The sequence below is a fragment of the Xiphias gladius genome, chromosome 3 (genome assembly GCF_016859285.1).
Source record: "Xiphias gladius isolate SHS-SW01 ecotype Sanya breed wild chromosome 3, ASM1685928v1, whole genome shotgun sequence".
In the NCBI taxonomy this organism is placed as follows: Eukaryota; Metazoa; Chordata; class Actinopteri; order Istiophoriformes; family Xiphiidae; genus Xiphias; species Xiphias gladius.
This window is the reverse complement of record NC_053402.1, coordinates 16844886-16858987: the sequence shown is the minus strand read 5'-3', so window position 1 is coordinate 16858987 and position 14102 is coordinate 16844886. Positions and strand designations below refer to the sequence as shown.

General features: G+C 41.1%; 2 protein-coding genes across 6 annotated transcripts in view; one reads left to right on the top strand and one right to left on the bottom strand.

Moving 5' to 3' along the window:
- Positions 1-4457: 4457 nt before the first annotated feature.
- Positions 4458-8352, top strand: lpar2a (lysophosphatidic acid receptor 2a). Its single transcript, XM_040158806.1, has 4 exons — positions 4458-5140; positions 6008-6760; positions 7392-7654; positions 8221-8352. The coding sequence occupies exons 2-4, from the start codon at positions 6010-6012 to the stop codon at positions 8314-8316; spliced, it is 1110 nt and encodes a 369-aa protein (XP_040014740.1). The 5' UTR covers positions 4458-5140; positions 6008-6009; the 3' UTR covers positions 8317-8352.
- A 286-nt stretch (positions 8353-8638) lies between these two features.
- The window catches only part of pbx4 (pre-B-cell leukemia transcription factor 4), a 31968-nt gene continuing 26504 nt past the window's right edge, over positions 8639-14102 (bottom strand). For all 5 annotated transcript variants that reach the window (XM_040158767.1, XM_040158785.1, XM_040158795.1 and 2 more), the window contains 2 exons: positions 13793-13879; positions 8639-12272 (listed from right to left, as the gene is read on the bottom strand). In XM_040158767.1, the coding sequence (XP_040014701.1) occupies positions 13836-13879 (44 nt within the window). In that variant the 3' untranslated portion in view covers positions 8639-12272; positions 13793-13835. The remainder of the gene's footprint in view (positions 12273-13792; positions 13880-14102) is intronic.

Below are 14102 nucleotides of genomic sequence, written 5' to 3'. Positions count from 1 at the left end.
GATAGGTAGCTAGTGAAAAAAACCCTGAATATATGCATTATCATAGTTCCAGCAAGTATTTTATCAAAGACCGAATCAGTTGAAGTTTTCATCCTGCTTTGTATTTTTCATTTAAAACCACAACAGGAGACGGTTAGCGGAAGAGTGAAAAGGTCCAGCTGTTTCTGGGTTTTAGTTTGAATAGAATTTCACTACAAGTTTTGCACCAGTATTTGTATTACATTTTTAGACATAATGTTGGAAAAGATCATATCAATGGCCTGTTCAAAACAGTCACACTACTGGATCAGTTAAGCAGTGAAAAGATGAGGAGCCCCTTGCTGTTCCCTCTCTGTGAGCTCTGAGCTTACCAAAAGGTTTTGATCAAAGTCAACAGGCAGGAAGGGGACAATCAGGTGAATAAGACAAACACTTACCACCTTTCTGTAGCTGTTACTTGAACCAGGTTAGTAAAAACAGTTGAACGGATTGGAAGGAGCTCCCAGTTAGTTTTTGCAACAATTAGTCACCAAGGGCACACTGTCAACAATACAAAATAAAAAGACAAACGATTACAAAAGTAACAGATCGGAAAACGCTGAGAAAACAGTTTTGATTTATATCTTTGTTCTTGTTCGATAATAGTGGATGTGAGTTCTAATTCTGTTCTTGGAGACATTGTTTGGACTGGGGATGGGTTGAAATCTGAATGCATCTCATCCTCTCCACTTGTCTCTTACGGTGTTTTTCTCCAGTGCCTGTATTGTATTGCAATTCTCGTTGGCTTATATTACACTTTGAGGGGATTTAGAACGGGGTGAGACGGGAATGGGTGGAGTAATATTTGAATGGGGAGGGAGATTTTTGAAAGAGTTTGTGTAATAAAAAAATAAAAATAAAAATAAAAAAAAATTCAAAAATTTAAAAAAAAAAAAAAAGGAAAAGACAGCATTTTATATTTTACCCGATGTCAAAATTCGGGTTTTAAATTTAGTTTTAGCTGGACTTCTATGAGTGTACACACCTGACAACTACTTTCATTTTGTTCAATCAGCAGATTTTAGGTAGATATGTTTCAGCGTTGACACACTAGCATTTGAGTCTGGTCTGTGAGTGTGACTGTGTAAATTTGGACGGCTGTGTGACTGTGTGTGTTTTGTTAATTTTCTTTTTTTTTTTCTTTTTTTTTTTTAAGTGTGTGGTGCAAGGAGGCATGTTCCGAAATGTAGATAAGCATTCTATTGAGGAGGAGAAGAAACAGATAAACAGTACTTCAGGAGAATTTGTTTTTGTGCTTAAGTCACCTTTTTAATTTCTATGAAGTCCACCATATATGAATATATAATTTTTATTATTAGACTGGTTTTGAAAGGGTAAAAAAAAAAAAAAAAAACTTCATTCCTTTTTAGCCTTTTTTTTCTTTCACAGTAACTGTTGGACATAATGTGCCATGAGTTCTACAGAGAATGTGCTGACCCGCAGCTCAGCCCAGAGTTTGCTTTATTCAGGTATTTTATTTTGTGTTACATGTGTTCTGTTTTGGGGGTTTTGTTCAAACATTTTCCTCGATTATCGTTTGGTATGTGAGTGGTCTATCGAGGTCTCTGATTAAGTCTGTTAAGATCATTGAATAAACTCATCTCTTTTATAGAAAATAAAAAAATAAATGAAATTTTGTCTCATTTAGTCTTTTTTCTTTCTTTTTTTTTTTTTTAAATGTGCTGCCCCTTCTTGAGCTGCTATGTCAATCACACCCTCACCTATTCTCAATTATTTTCAGTTTTTCAAAAGGGAGTATTCTGAGTCTTTCAAATTTTTAAAAAAATGTACTACATTTTTTATAATATTATTATATTTGGCAACTTGTACCTGGAAGGAACGTAACAGCAGCTACAGTTCAATAACTAATGACTTCACTTCAACGCTTTGGACAGTTATAACTAGATACAGGAGCATTTTTAAAAAGAAAAGGTTCTCAGTGGACTGCAGACCTCTGCCAAGAAAGGCCAATGTCAAAGAACATACACCAGACGTCAAAGGAAAAAAATTCAAATTCATAGTATATGATCCAGATCTGCCTCAAATTTTAATGGGTTCTTCCCTTGCCTTTGCCCCATTTCTCCACCAAGTTTGGTATAAATCCGTTCAGTACTTTTTGTGTAACAACAGACACGGGTGATTGCACAAACTTCTTGGCAGAGGTAATAATGGAACAAAATTGTGTTAGACTAAGCCTCAGTGGTTATTAGATGCACAAAAATACAAATCAGCTTTTGGCTCTGAAGCACCCGTTTTTAGAGATTTTGTAAATTTGTCGAATTGTTTCCCTTACAAAACATTTTTACATGTTCAGCATCAAAGACATTACATTGATACATTACTAATTTTATTGCAGTGAAGTCAATCTAAGACTAGCACTAAATTTCTGCTTGTAGCTGGTGAACATCAGCATGTTTACATCTGCATTTCCAACCTGCTGCAGCTACTTTTATTGCTTAAAAGTGACGCGGGTTGGACGTGGGCTAGAACTACTGGGATTAAGAATCTGATCTTGACTGGTCCACGTTCTGAATGCTTTGCCTCCATGACACTGAGTGTCCTTTTTTTAGTTGCGGCAGGATTGATGCATTTGTTTTATTTACAACAGTACAGAGACAAGGTTGATGACACCTGACTGAAAAATAAAGTCAGAAGATGTACACTCCAGTGAGCTGACAAACCATTAACCTTCTACAGAAAACGGGAGACATAGATCATTTTGAGCTGGGTCCATCTTTATTAATACAGTCTTGCACAGCTTATTATTAATGTGTTTACTAGAAAACCACTGACCAAAATGAATCAATAAAAAAAAAAAAAAAACGAAAAAACTAGTGAAATGATGATGTTCATTTTGTTATCTGGTGGTCACATCTAGAAACTACAACTTCATATTCTACAGTGGAAGCAATACTGGTATTCAGGCTGATTATTATTGTTGCTTTAGGATTTTCATAATCCTATTCTTACTGACGTTAATAGTCAAATGTAAAACGCAACACATAGTGCTGCGTTTTCAGCAAATAACCAAGAATATAAACGTCTGTGCACCTCTATTTACATACTTGGAAACAATATTATGGACCCTGGCTCCTCCTCGGATTTGCTTTATTTTGAAGGCATTCGCCGGAAGTTTGACTTGGACGCTAGACATCGAGGGGACCCGCGTGTGTTACGGACGTGACGCGTTCTCTATTTTTGTTCGCCATTGTGAACGAACAACGTTAAGCGTGGTTATCAGCAATAAAACGATTGGTGACCATTAGTCCAGAGCTGGGGCTAAAACAGCTGAACCTCCTGGTGGTGCTCACGCCAGCGCCAAAGGCAGATATATGATTGCAACCCGGAAGCCCCGTGGTACCTGCCAGACAAGCTCTCTCTATTAATGTCACTATTACCAACTGTCATTTGAGTCAGTTGCACTAACAATGACTCTTGGGTATTGTTAAAATAAAATAAAAAAATAAAAAGAAACTGCGGGGGCTTTTCCCTCAATTGGCAAACAGTAGATCGGCGAATTGCATATTGCAGTTCCTCTCTGTGCACACCAGAGGGCAGCGAACACAGTAAATTCACGAAGGTAACCTGTTCACGATAAATGAATTACACCGTGCATTTGTTCTGTTTGAACTTTGGTGACAAAGTATGCATTAGTAATACAGACATACTGTTAACCTACACGAATAATACCCCGTCGTATACCCAATTAGAATACTAATAAAGAGTACTAGTTTTCTGTACCCTCCCAAATGAAGAACGCGGAGCCGGAGACTCTCAATTGTTCTCGGTCATGTCTATTGGTTTGTTTGCAGTCGCGTCGGTTCGGCTGCTTTCCTCGTGACAGCGTTCGCCGGAAGTACCGCGGTGCGCTCGAGAGGCCGCGTCCAGTCCAGCTTGAGGTGACGCAGCCGCGGGGCCCGGAGGCCAAGGCAGCGCGCAGCGGGTCCCCTCTCCCGCCAGCCATTTGCTCAGCACGGCGTGGCAGTTCGCCGCCGTGACCACTGCGTGAGGGCACGCAAACGCATGGGGGGGGGGCAGGATGCCAAACCGGAAAAATTGAGCCCTAACCCTCATCATCCGTCCTGTGGCCATAACAAGTCTACAACTTAACATTCTTCTGTTTTAATTACGCGGATGTTGATGCAGACTTTTTTTTTTATTTTTTCCTATATTTTACAATTCCAGTTATGACCAATACCGTGGTTTCTGCTGTTATTTGTGTCAATAGCGGTAGTATTGGATTGTACTATTGTTGCAGTTCCCGACTTTCGCCGCCGGAGGGCGGCGAATACTCATGATTCTAAAACAGACTCGAGTCGATACCGATTAAACACTTCCGGTGAATACTTAAAAAAATAAGATTGATTATGTTGGTCATTTCAGATACTGGCGGTAGTCCTGTGAGTATGTCTATCCTCGCCGATACCTCTAGAAAAAAAAAACTAACTATCCTGTTTTATTACCAGTGAAAATGTAGAGTTTAATATCCCTCAGTCAAAAGTCGCGTCTTGTTTCTCATGCTCTGCTGCCTTCAGGTGCTCCTCCTAAATTACACCGACTGGACTGAGTCTGTTCAAGTTCCCAGTGAAAGCTATTTTTCTATTTCTTTTTCTTATTATTTTTATTTTAGGCCTAATCTTCCCTGTTTGACATCGCGACTATTTAACATTAAATTTGTTTGCTTCAGTCGCAGCTCCGAGTCCCCCCGGAGCAGCGTGTTTCAGTGCGCTAACACGGAGCTAACTCCCAAAAAAAAAAAAAAGGACCAAAACACAAACAGCCAGTTTGAGCTGAAGCTATCCGAGCAGCGTGTCAATAGAGAGACTTTGGACGAGGTCTGCCGGAGCGAAAATCCCCTCTCGGAGGCACGAAATGACTGAAGTCGAACGCGTATTCTTTTCCCGATGTTTCAGGCCGTACGCCGAGGCGCCAGCGATACCTGTCTGCCGGGTGCAGCTGTTGTGAGTGAAAATGATTCACGGAGGCGTCCACCTGAGGCCGTGCCACCGCCGGGAGGGACATCAGTGAGAGCAGCGCCGAGACTCTCTCATTTATCAAATGGCAGCTAGCACCAGCGGCTTCATGTCGGCGTCGTCTGGATGGAGGAGACTCTGAAACGGCGGTAGGTTGTTGTTTTTTTTCTGCCCAAAGTCTGCGTGGAAATCTCCACGAGTCTCCGTTTAACACTTAAGAGCTACGCCGTAACATTCGCGCACACTTCACTGCAAGTTTAGCAACTTTTACATCAATGAAAACTGTTTTATATTCTGACGGTTAAGTCTTAGTTTTAAGTGCTGTTGCCCTAGAAAGAAGAGTAAACTTGTGTTGAATTGGTTGTGTCCAAATATTAGCAAGCCTAATGTAGATTGTAGATTGATCAGAGGGTGTACTGCTTTTTGTTTGTTTGTTTGTTTGTTTGTTTGTTTGTTTTTATATCACTATAAACTGGTTACCTTTGGGTTTTGGACTGTCGGTAGGACAAAAAAACAGGCAGTTTGAAGACATCACCTTTGGTCTCCGGGACAATGTGATGGAACCCCCCCCCCCCCTCTGACATTGTCTAGAGAAAAAAAAACCCAAATTTAAATAAACACCCACCTGCTCTTCCGTCAGCTCATGGCCAGCGCAGTGGTAATCTTTACAGTCACACGTCCGTCACATGCACTTCTGATAGGCTGTGTGGGGTTTTCTGAATTTGTATTCTTCCCCACCATTGACCCTCTTCCACTTGTGTTGAATTTACCCGGTCAGTGACCCAGACGGCAAGCTAAACGGAGAGCCTGAGAAATGACTTTCCCGTTCTAAAGTTTTTGCAGCCCTCAGTTTGTGAAAGCAAGATATTTGAGTGACAATGTAGGAAACAACAGAGTTTTGAGTCTCTTGCGCGATGAATATTGAATGTGCACTGGATGCATTGTACATGACCTGCTGTTGCACAGATTGTAGACAACAGATAAATCTGCCTGACTTCCTTTTTTTGTGTCTGCAGTCATGGCCATGGAGAGCAGTGTGTCGAATACCTGCAACTCCAGCTACAATGTCACTTTCTTTTACAACTATGTGGGTAAGAAGATCAGTGTATCGTGGACGACGCGGGACTTTGTGGTGATCGGAGTGGGCTTGACGGTGTGTCTCATCGTAGTGCTGGCCAACCTGATGGTGATGGTGGCGATCTTCATGAACCGCCGCTTCCACTTCCCCATCTACTATCTTCTGGGCAACATGGCGGCAGCAGACCTGTTTGCCGGTATTGCCTATGCCAACCTGATGTTGAACACCGGCCCCTGGACCAGGGCACTCACCAAGGAGCAGTGGTACATCCGCGGAGCTCTGATCGACATCAGCCTGACGGCCTCCGTGGCCAACCTGCTGGCGGTCGCCGTGGAGCGCCACCAGACCATCCTCACCATGCAGCTGCACAGCAAGATGTCGAAGCGTCGGGTGGTGCTGCTGATAATTTGCATCTGGGCTGTGGGCATCATCATGGGCCTGGTGCCCTCCATGTTTTGGAACTGCGAGTGCCAGCTGGAAGACTGCTCCACCGTCGCTCCCCTCTATAGCCGCCGTTTCCTCATCTTCTGGGCGGTTCTAAACCTGCTCACTTTCTTCATCATGGTGGCTATGTACACCCATATCTTCATATATGTAAGATACCAGAGCCAATTCGCGTCCCAGCACACCTCGGAGATGCAGCACAGGCAGACTATTGTCAACCTGATGAAAACTATCTCCATGGTTCTGGGTGAGAAGTCCAACACCGACCCACTCTGAAAAAAACACATCCAGATTGTATTTAAAAAAACAGTAGCGACATCTTTTTCTCGATTTGCAGCCGCTTTTGTAGAATTCACATTTCATTTTTACTACATATTTTAAAAGATATATCTTCTTTATTTTCTCAGGAAGTTAGGTTTAATGGCTTTTACTTGAATTCAACTCTCCACTTCATGTGAAGAAAAACTGAGCTATTTTATACTGAGGGTATCTGTACTTCACATGCTCTGATGTTGCTATAGCTAAGAGATCTGAGGCTACTTGCTACCCGCAGCCTCCCACTTCCCCCGCAAACCAGTTTTACGACTATCGCCTTGTTTGTTTCTCAGACTGTATCTGTTAATTGCAGGTTTTTTTAGGTTCAGAGGTTAAGAATTTCCAGTATGTCACAGTTAAAATTAAATGGAAATTCCATTTCTCTTCATAGTCCACTCCTTTGATTACTCAGGTGACTCATTTAGTGGATGCAGTTAACCTTGATATTAAGCAATCAAGGTACAAACAATCGCTGCACTTTCAGACTGGTGACATATTACATCGCTGCTTTTGTGAAAGATTTGAGATTGTTGTTGTTGACCCCTTTTCTGACATCTCTGCAGGTGCCTTTGTAATCTGCTGGACACCGGGACTCATGACTCTCTTGCTGGACGGGCTTCTGGGCAAAGTCAGCCGCGCAAATGACTATGAGAAGTTCTGTTTGGTGATAGCTGAGTGCAACTCTCTGGTCAATCCCATCATCTATTCCCTGCGAGACGATGAGATGCGGAAGACGTTCAAGCAGATCCTGTGCTGTCTATGTTGGAGGGGTGACGATCAGCAGAGGGAGCCTTCACCTGTTGAGATTGACTCGCCATTACATGAGGTGCTCTCAGCAGGGTTGATGCAGAAGGCTGCCGACCAGGCGGTGCAAGATACAACCTGTGGAGTCTAAACATAACACTCCCAAAGCACTTTCGAACACGCTTTATTCCATTCATATCAGTACCTGTGATCTAGTTTAACAGAAGGTGATTCAGTTTCTGATTATTGCTTACTACAAAGTCCTCTCTTATGCCAGGGTTTTTTGGCTTCTCGAATTCCCTCTCAGTGAGTCATGCAGGTTTTTGCTAACTGCACCAATCCACATGCTGATTTCTAATCTAACATCAGATTGGAAGTAAAATAAATGTTCTCTGGTACCTTGCGCAGGAGGGAGCCAGGAGATCCCCCCTCTTGATTTCTTTTTTTGATTTTGTTAATCCCAGAGTGAAGACTCCTTTTCTCGCATGAAGTGTCTGGAGGGAACACAGTGCACTGAATAATTAGATGTTACTTTTTTTTTTCAAGAGTCAATGTTAGAAAATGGGGCTGTAGATGAATTGTCTAGCTCTTTCTTGAAATTTTTTTTTTTTGGTCTTGCACGCTCAATTAATTATGTTTTGTCCACAGGAAATTCTTGGCTGTGTCCAGAAGCCAGAAGATCAGACCTTGTGTGTGCTTCAGGACACCAACAATGAAGACAGTTGGACAATGCCAAGGGTATGATGGCTGTACGCCTGCAATTAAAAAAAAACAAACAAAAAAAAAAAACTGATCTTACTGTCAACTAACCAGGACACGTGTAAAATTTGTTGATTCTTTGTTTTTTGGTGGTTTTTTTTTTTTTGCTGGACAAAATCAAATGTCTGCCAAACTACCTCTCTCCAATGTTTGCATTTGTAAATGGACTTAATATATATAGATGCATCAATTAAAAAGCTGAAAGATTTAATCCATATTGGACAAATGCTGTCATTTCTCAGGATAGTGTTTTTCTTAAATCTCCATGAGGCTGACAGATTCACATATTAATCATGAGATGGTGCAATCTCTCCTTTTATTACATTTGACTATCACAAGAGCATTTGTGACAAATTATAAAATGAAACACCCCTAATATTTGAAATCAAATACTGAAAAAAAAAGAAAAAAACACACTAAATCATTTTATTAATTTTCTAATAAGAACACTACAATTTGTCATATTCTTCCTTTTGTTTTACTCTTTCTAGAACAATTCTAAAGTTGAGGTATAAAAGGAGTTCATACAGACTCACAAGTCTGAAAACAGTGGGGGTTATATACAAGAAAAATGGAAAGACAGAGGTAGAGAGAGGGGTAAATACAAGGGAAAGAGGGGAGATACAAATATACTAATAAAAACAAAGAAATCAAAAAGGCTTAAGAAGACATTTGATGCTGTGGAAGTCATTTAGTCACTTGCAGAATTCAAACAAGTTTTAAACATGATTGAAAATTGCTGTCCTGTTGCAAAATTACAGGGGACCACACAATGTATATATTGACATTTAACTGTTTAGGCGTAGGTGTTTGGCTGTAGTCATTACTCTGGAGGCGAGTGACAGAACTGGTGCATGATGACTGGAGCAAAGTGCAGACCCAGCACTAAAATGTGAGTCTTCCTGTTTCCGGGTGTAACAAGAATTTAACCATTTGATCTAAGTTGCTATTTAGTTGTTAGTCAAAAATAATCTGACATTAACTTTCCACAAAACAGCCAGCATCTGCACCTTGTACTTTAGCTGTCATGGCCTGATAAATTTGAAGCTCCAAGAGTTAGAATTTATCAACCGCCTATGTAACTTAGTCCATTTAAAAAAAATCATTTTTCCACTCCATACACAGGAACTTCTCATTTCATGGAATAATTTGAACAGCTTTCAAACAAGAGTAAGAATCAAATCAGACACAAGTGGGTGAATATTTGTGAAAGAGACTGTATAACTGAGGGTATTTGGAAAATAAAAAATAAAAAGAAATGCCGGTGGAATCATATGAGAAGGGTGTCCAGGGATTAGCATGGCAAAATACACTAAATATGTCCATTGTAGGACTTCAACTGATACCATTATCTTTCCACAGCACAAAATGTTACACCTCTAAACCATACATTGTCACCTGGTTATGTAACAAAAGACCTAAATAATATTCAAAATTGATACAGAGTTATTGTGAATCCTGTGACACAAAGGCCCAAATAAAACTGGCATCTCAACCAAACATCAAAGTTTATAAAAGGAAAAAAAAAAATACTGAAACATTACACAAACTGTACAGTGACATCCATTACAACAGGTAGAAAAAAGGGAAGGGGTGGGGGGGGCATGATAATTTGGTGTGGCGATAACGTTATTCATAAGATACACTCGTATGAACTGCCATGAGTAACAAAACAAGTAATTAAATGTGGGATATCACATGTGACCAGCTTACAAGCTCAAGTTTTGTTCTGTAACATATGGTTCAACAAAGTTTTGACTGACACTTAAATATTCATAAGGCTTTACCTTACTATCAAAATGCTTTGTTATTCACATAACAGTTAATGTAATACAAAATAGTTTCAAAGAATGAAAATCCCCAAAAACGCTGCAGGTTTGTCTTAAACACAAGTAATTTTTTTTTTTTTTTAATACACCCAGTGCTGCCTCTTTTTTTGGTAACAGAGGAGAGAGAAAAGCCCTTGCCCAATTGGCCATAGAACTAAAAACAAAAAAAGGTTGTGGTTTTACCAGAAGATACCGAAAGATGGGTAAAAGGGAGAGCATACCTTCTATGCTCACAATCAAATTACAGGTCTGATATGACAGTCCTCACTCCACCCACCCTCCCATGAAGCCCCACAACAAAAAAAAAACCCCAAAAATGAAATCAACTTGAGGCATGACAACACCACACAGAGAGACATAGATACAAATATAATTCCCTCCTCGCCTCGAACTGAAAAGGTGGTTGTGCACCAGCTTTAGAGAGACACAGAGTAGCATTATTACATTGCTGAATGTGGTATTTTTGGTTTTGGTACAACAGAAGGTTGTAGCGTGTTGCCTCGGGCTCACGAGCTTAAAATGTTTCAAGGTGGGGAGGAGATCTCAGTTGAACCCCACCTGCTGTGTCATTGGCTGGTGGAAGCACCCAGTCTCTATAATGCTTACAAAGGTAAGAGGGCACCAGCCAGTTTGACTAAAACATCCCAAGAAGACTGTACACACGCCCACACAGAGACACACATCATAGCAATACTTGATGCACTTTTTCCTTTTTGGTCTGACTGTAATAATTATACCCTTTATTTTTTGTTAATAAAAACGAAGCTAAAAACTTGGAAGGTTAAATGAAAACAATATCACGCCTAGAAGTCCTACATGCATGGAAGACAGTCACGTTTCTAAATTCATGTCACGTTTGTCCCAATAACACATCAATGCCCCACAATCTTTCCACCCTTCTCCTAACGTCATTTCGATGCTTTATTGAGCTCATTTTTGGTGGTGGCTGGTGCATTCTTGGTGAAACAGCATTAGAAAATAGCCTACAATCAAATAAACTAGTGGACAGAAAGCAAGAAGTAAAGTCTACAAGCCATCTACCAACACCCTCTATTGGTTAGCAACAAAAAGGGCTATTAGTTACATCCACTCAACCAAAGATATTCTCCTCTCTCTGCCCTTTCATCCTCTTCTTGCCAGCCCTATCATCACCTGTCCTGCCTGGTTTAAAACAGTGATCCCCTTAACTACCCTTTTACAGGTAGAGACACCCATAACAAGGATGCTAACTTTTGTGCTTGACACATCTTTTATGTCAGCTCACTATGAAAAAGACTGAGAAGTTGTAGAGTGTGTGTGTGTGTGTGTGTGTGTGTGTGCGTGTGCGTGTGTGTTATGGAAGGGGGTTGCATGCATCTTTGCGCACGTATCAATTATTCACTTTGAAATCTCCAACAAAATGAAATATCAAGCTATAAGGACTGGAAGATACAACAGCGTCTTGTGTCGGGTTGGCAGAGGGTGATCTCGGAGGAACAGATGTGTTGACAACTACCGGGGCAGCACTTTGGTACGAGCAAGGTGAGCAGAGCTCCCTGGTGAACTGTATCAACAGTTTGGCTGTCAAATGCCAAGGCTTCAAGAGATACAGGCAATCACACACAGTTTTCCAAAGCAAAGGGTCGAGTGCAGAGGTCAACAGCATATGGACAAGCTGTGTGAGTACTGTGTGAAGTTAACGTGCATATACACATAATGTACAGACATCATGATCATCTACACACCTGGGTCAGTGGTTTTCAAAAAGTCCTTGATAGTAAAGATGTTTTCTACTGTCTCAGTATCAGTAAGCTCCATCTCGCTTTCATTCTGAGCTATGGAGCTGTGGGGTGGAGGGAGAATTCCTCTTAACTACTGTTTGGCTGTCCTGTGTTCCAGCACAGTGTGTGTTTATGAAATGCAAATGCAGCCATGTGTGACTGTCTAGCTGAGAGACAAGAGAATACTGAAGAATGGGGACAGAGGATGGTAGTCAGAGCAGACCACAGTGGGAATGAAGTGATGGCAGGGAAAGCCACCAGATCAGTTGGAGGTGTCGGAGTGGACGCTGCCAGGAGGACCGGGAGGGGAGGTGACCGAGGGGGGGTTGGTGGTGTCCTGCCAGCTGTTAGCCTGCAAACAGATGGAAGAGAGAATTGAGCGTGAAGAGCGACTTTTCTAATTAGAAGTCTAAATCAACTATATTTGTGCTTACTAGTCGAATGATGCAGCCTCGACATAGCTCACTGGTTGCAGACAAAATGCCATTCATTCTTAAAACCACCTATCTGATAAAACATGAGAGCAGCTTCCTGGTTAACTAGCAGGTGGCAGTTTCCAAAAGCACAAGTCATGACACGTTTTTCAACAGCCTTCACACTGCGAAGGGAGTCGGAAACAGGGCAGAAAAACATACTATAGTTTTCATTATCGATTCATCAGATACTTAGACTGTCAAGGCTTAACATCAGGTGTTACTTTGAGAAACCTCATATTAGTTCAAGGAACAGTCATATCCTAGACAAGAACTATCAAAAGACTGAGTGCAGACTGAACTATCCGTAACATAGACTGAGCCTCTCTGACTGATAAGTCACCACCAACCACGACATTTATTCTGTTATTCCGAGTTAAACCCTCATAGTGCAAAATCTGACCAGTAAAATCAGAATCTCTCCAATCAAACAAAATATGAAAACATCTAAAGCAATCATAGATTAGGGTGAGCGGGGCATTTCCCATCATGCCCTGAATTTTTGCAGTTGGTGTAGAGAAACTTTAGCCGCCTTGATCTTGTGAGGTTATTGTTGACTACATTTATAAGACGTCAGAACAAGGCCTTGCTCTTCTCGAACAATCCTATCAATTGCCTGGCATAATACATTCCTGAAGTTGAACTCTTCCCCCAAACCTATTTCACAGGAAGAAGCTGCTATTTGTTTAATGGCACATCCCAGTAAGCATTCATTTGGTGATTTGCAAAACTTCTAGATGTTGAGGTTAAAACTGGCCTAAATGTGTATTTAAGTACAACAGCCAAGTTTAGACACCCGGGTTACAACTATAACTGTTGTAACATTTCAACGTGTAGTTGCAACTGATTCACACTTCAGTCTTGAGAAAAGAGGATCCTGCACACTGCTCTTGCTCAGCATAACAAGTTATTGATCATACTAATATTTCGGTCCCTCTGGGCCTTCGTCAAAAGCATTTTGAGCAAGAGCAGTGCGAGGGATCTTTTTTTCCTCAAGACTGAAGTGACACTTTCCAACGCACCTGCATCGGAGATAGTTGGATGAGCGAACATCTCCCTTAAAAAAATGACCTGCTTCACACTGAAATACTATTAAAATGATTAGTTCTAATACGATTATCTTAAAAACTCCTTCTAATCAAATTTATCCAGATTTACACATGTGTCTATACATATTTTGACCTACAAATCACAGAATCAGCGCTTGCTGGATTGGATTTTCCTCAAGACACCAACAAACCTAACAGAAGAGGAAATGTCAGATTCCAGCAATAGCAATATTTCATCTACCTGATTTAATTTCAAGCAAACTGCAGAGCACATACTAGGCAGGTATCCCAACCAACCTCATACTTATTCATCAGCTACACCACAAGAGGGGCTTTAAGTTGCTACTCACATCCAGGTGATGAGGGGTGTAGAGGCCACTACCCGACAGCTCCTCATAGCCGCCCGTCAGGTGTGTAGCACGGTGCAGGGTATCCACCTGTCAGAGACAAAACACACCCACAAATTTCAACACAAACTTCGGCACAACATTAAGACAACTAAACAAATCTTTATGCTACCAGGTTGTTTTTTTAAATAAACAACCGCGGGTTGATAAGGGGACTGACAGCATCCACACATCTCTACTGCATGCATCAGAGCCTGCTTTCCTGCTTCTGTACTCCCCCATTTAGTCAATGCGACTAAACATTATAGCTTAC

Bases quoted from the DNA above. Each gene is read 5' to 3' on its own strand.
- lpar2a (XM_040158806.1), top strand. From the start codon at position 6,010: ATGGCCATGGAGAGCAGTGTGTCGAATACCTGCAACTCCAGCTACAAT. The intron at 6,761-7,391 runs GTGAGAAGTCCA...ACATCTCTGCAG, and splicing joins AACTATCTCCATGGTTCTGG to GTGCCTTTGTAATCTGCTGG. The intron at 7,655-8,220 runs GTGCTCTCAGCA...TTTTGTCCACAG, and splicing joins TTGACTCGCCATTACATGAG to GAAATTCTTGGCTGTGTCCA.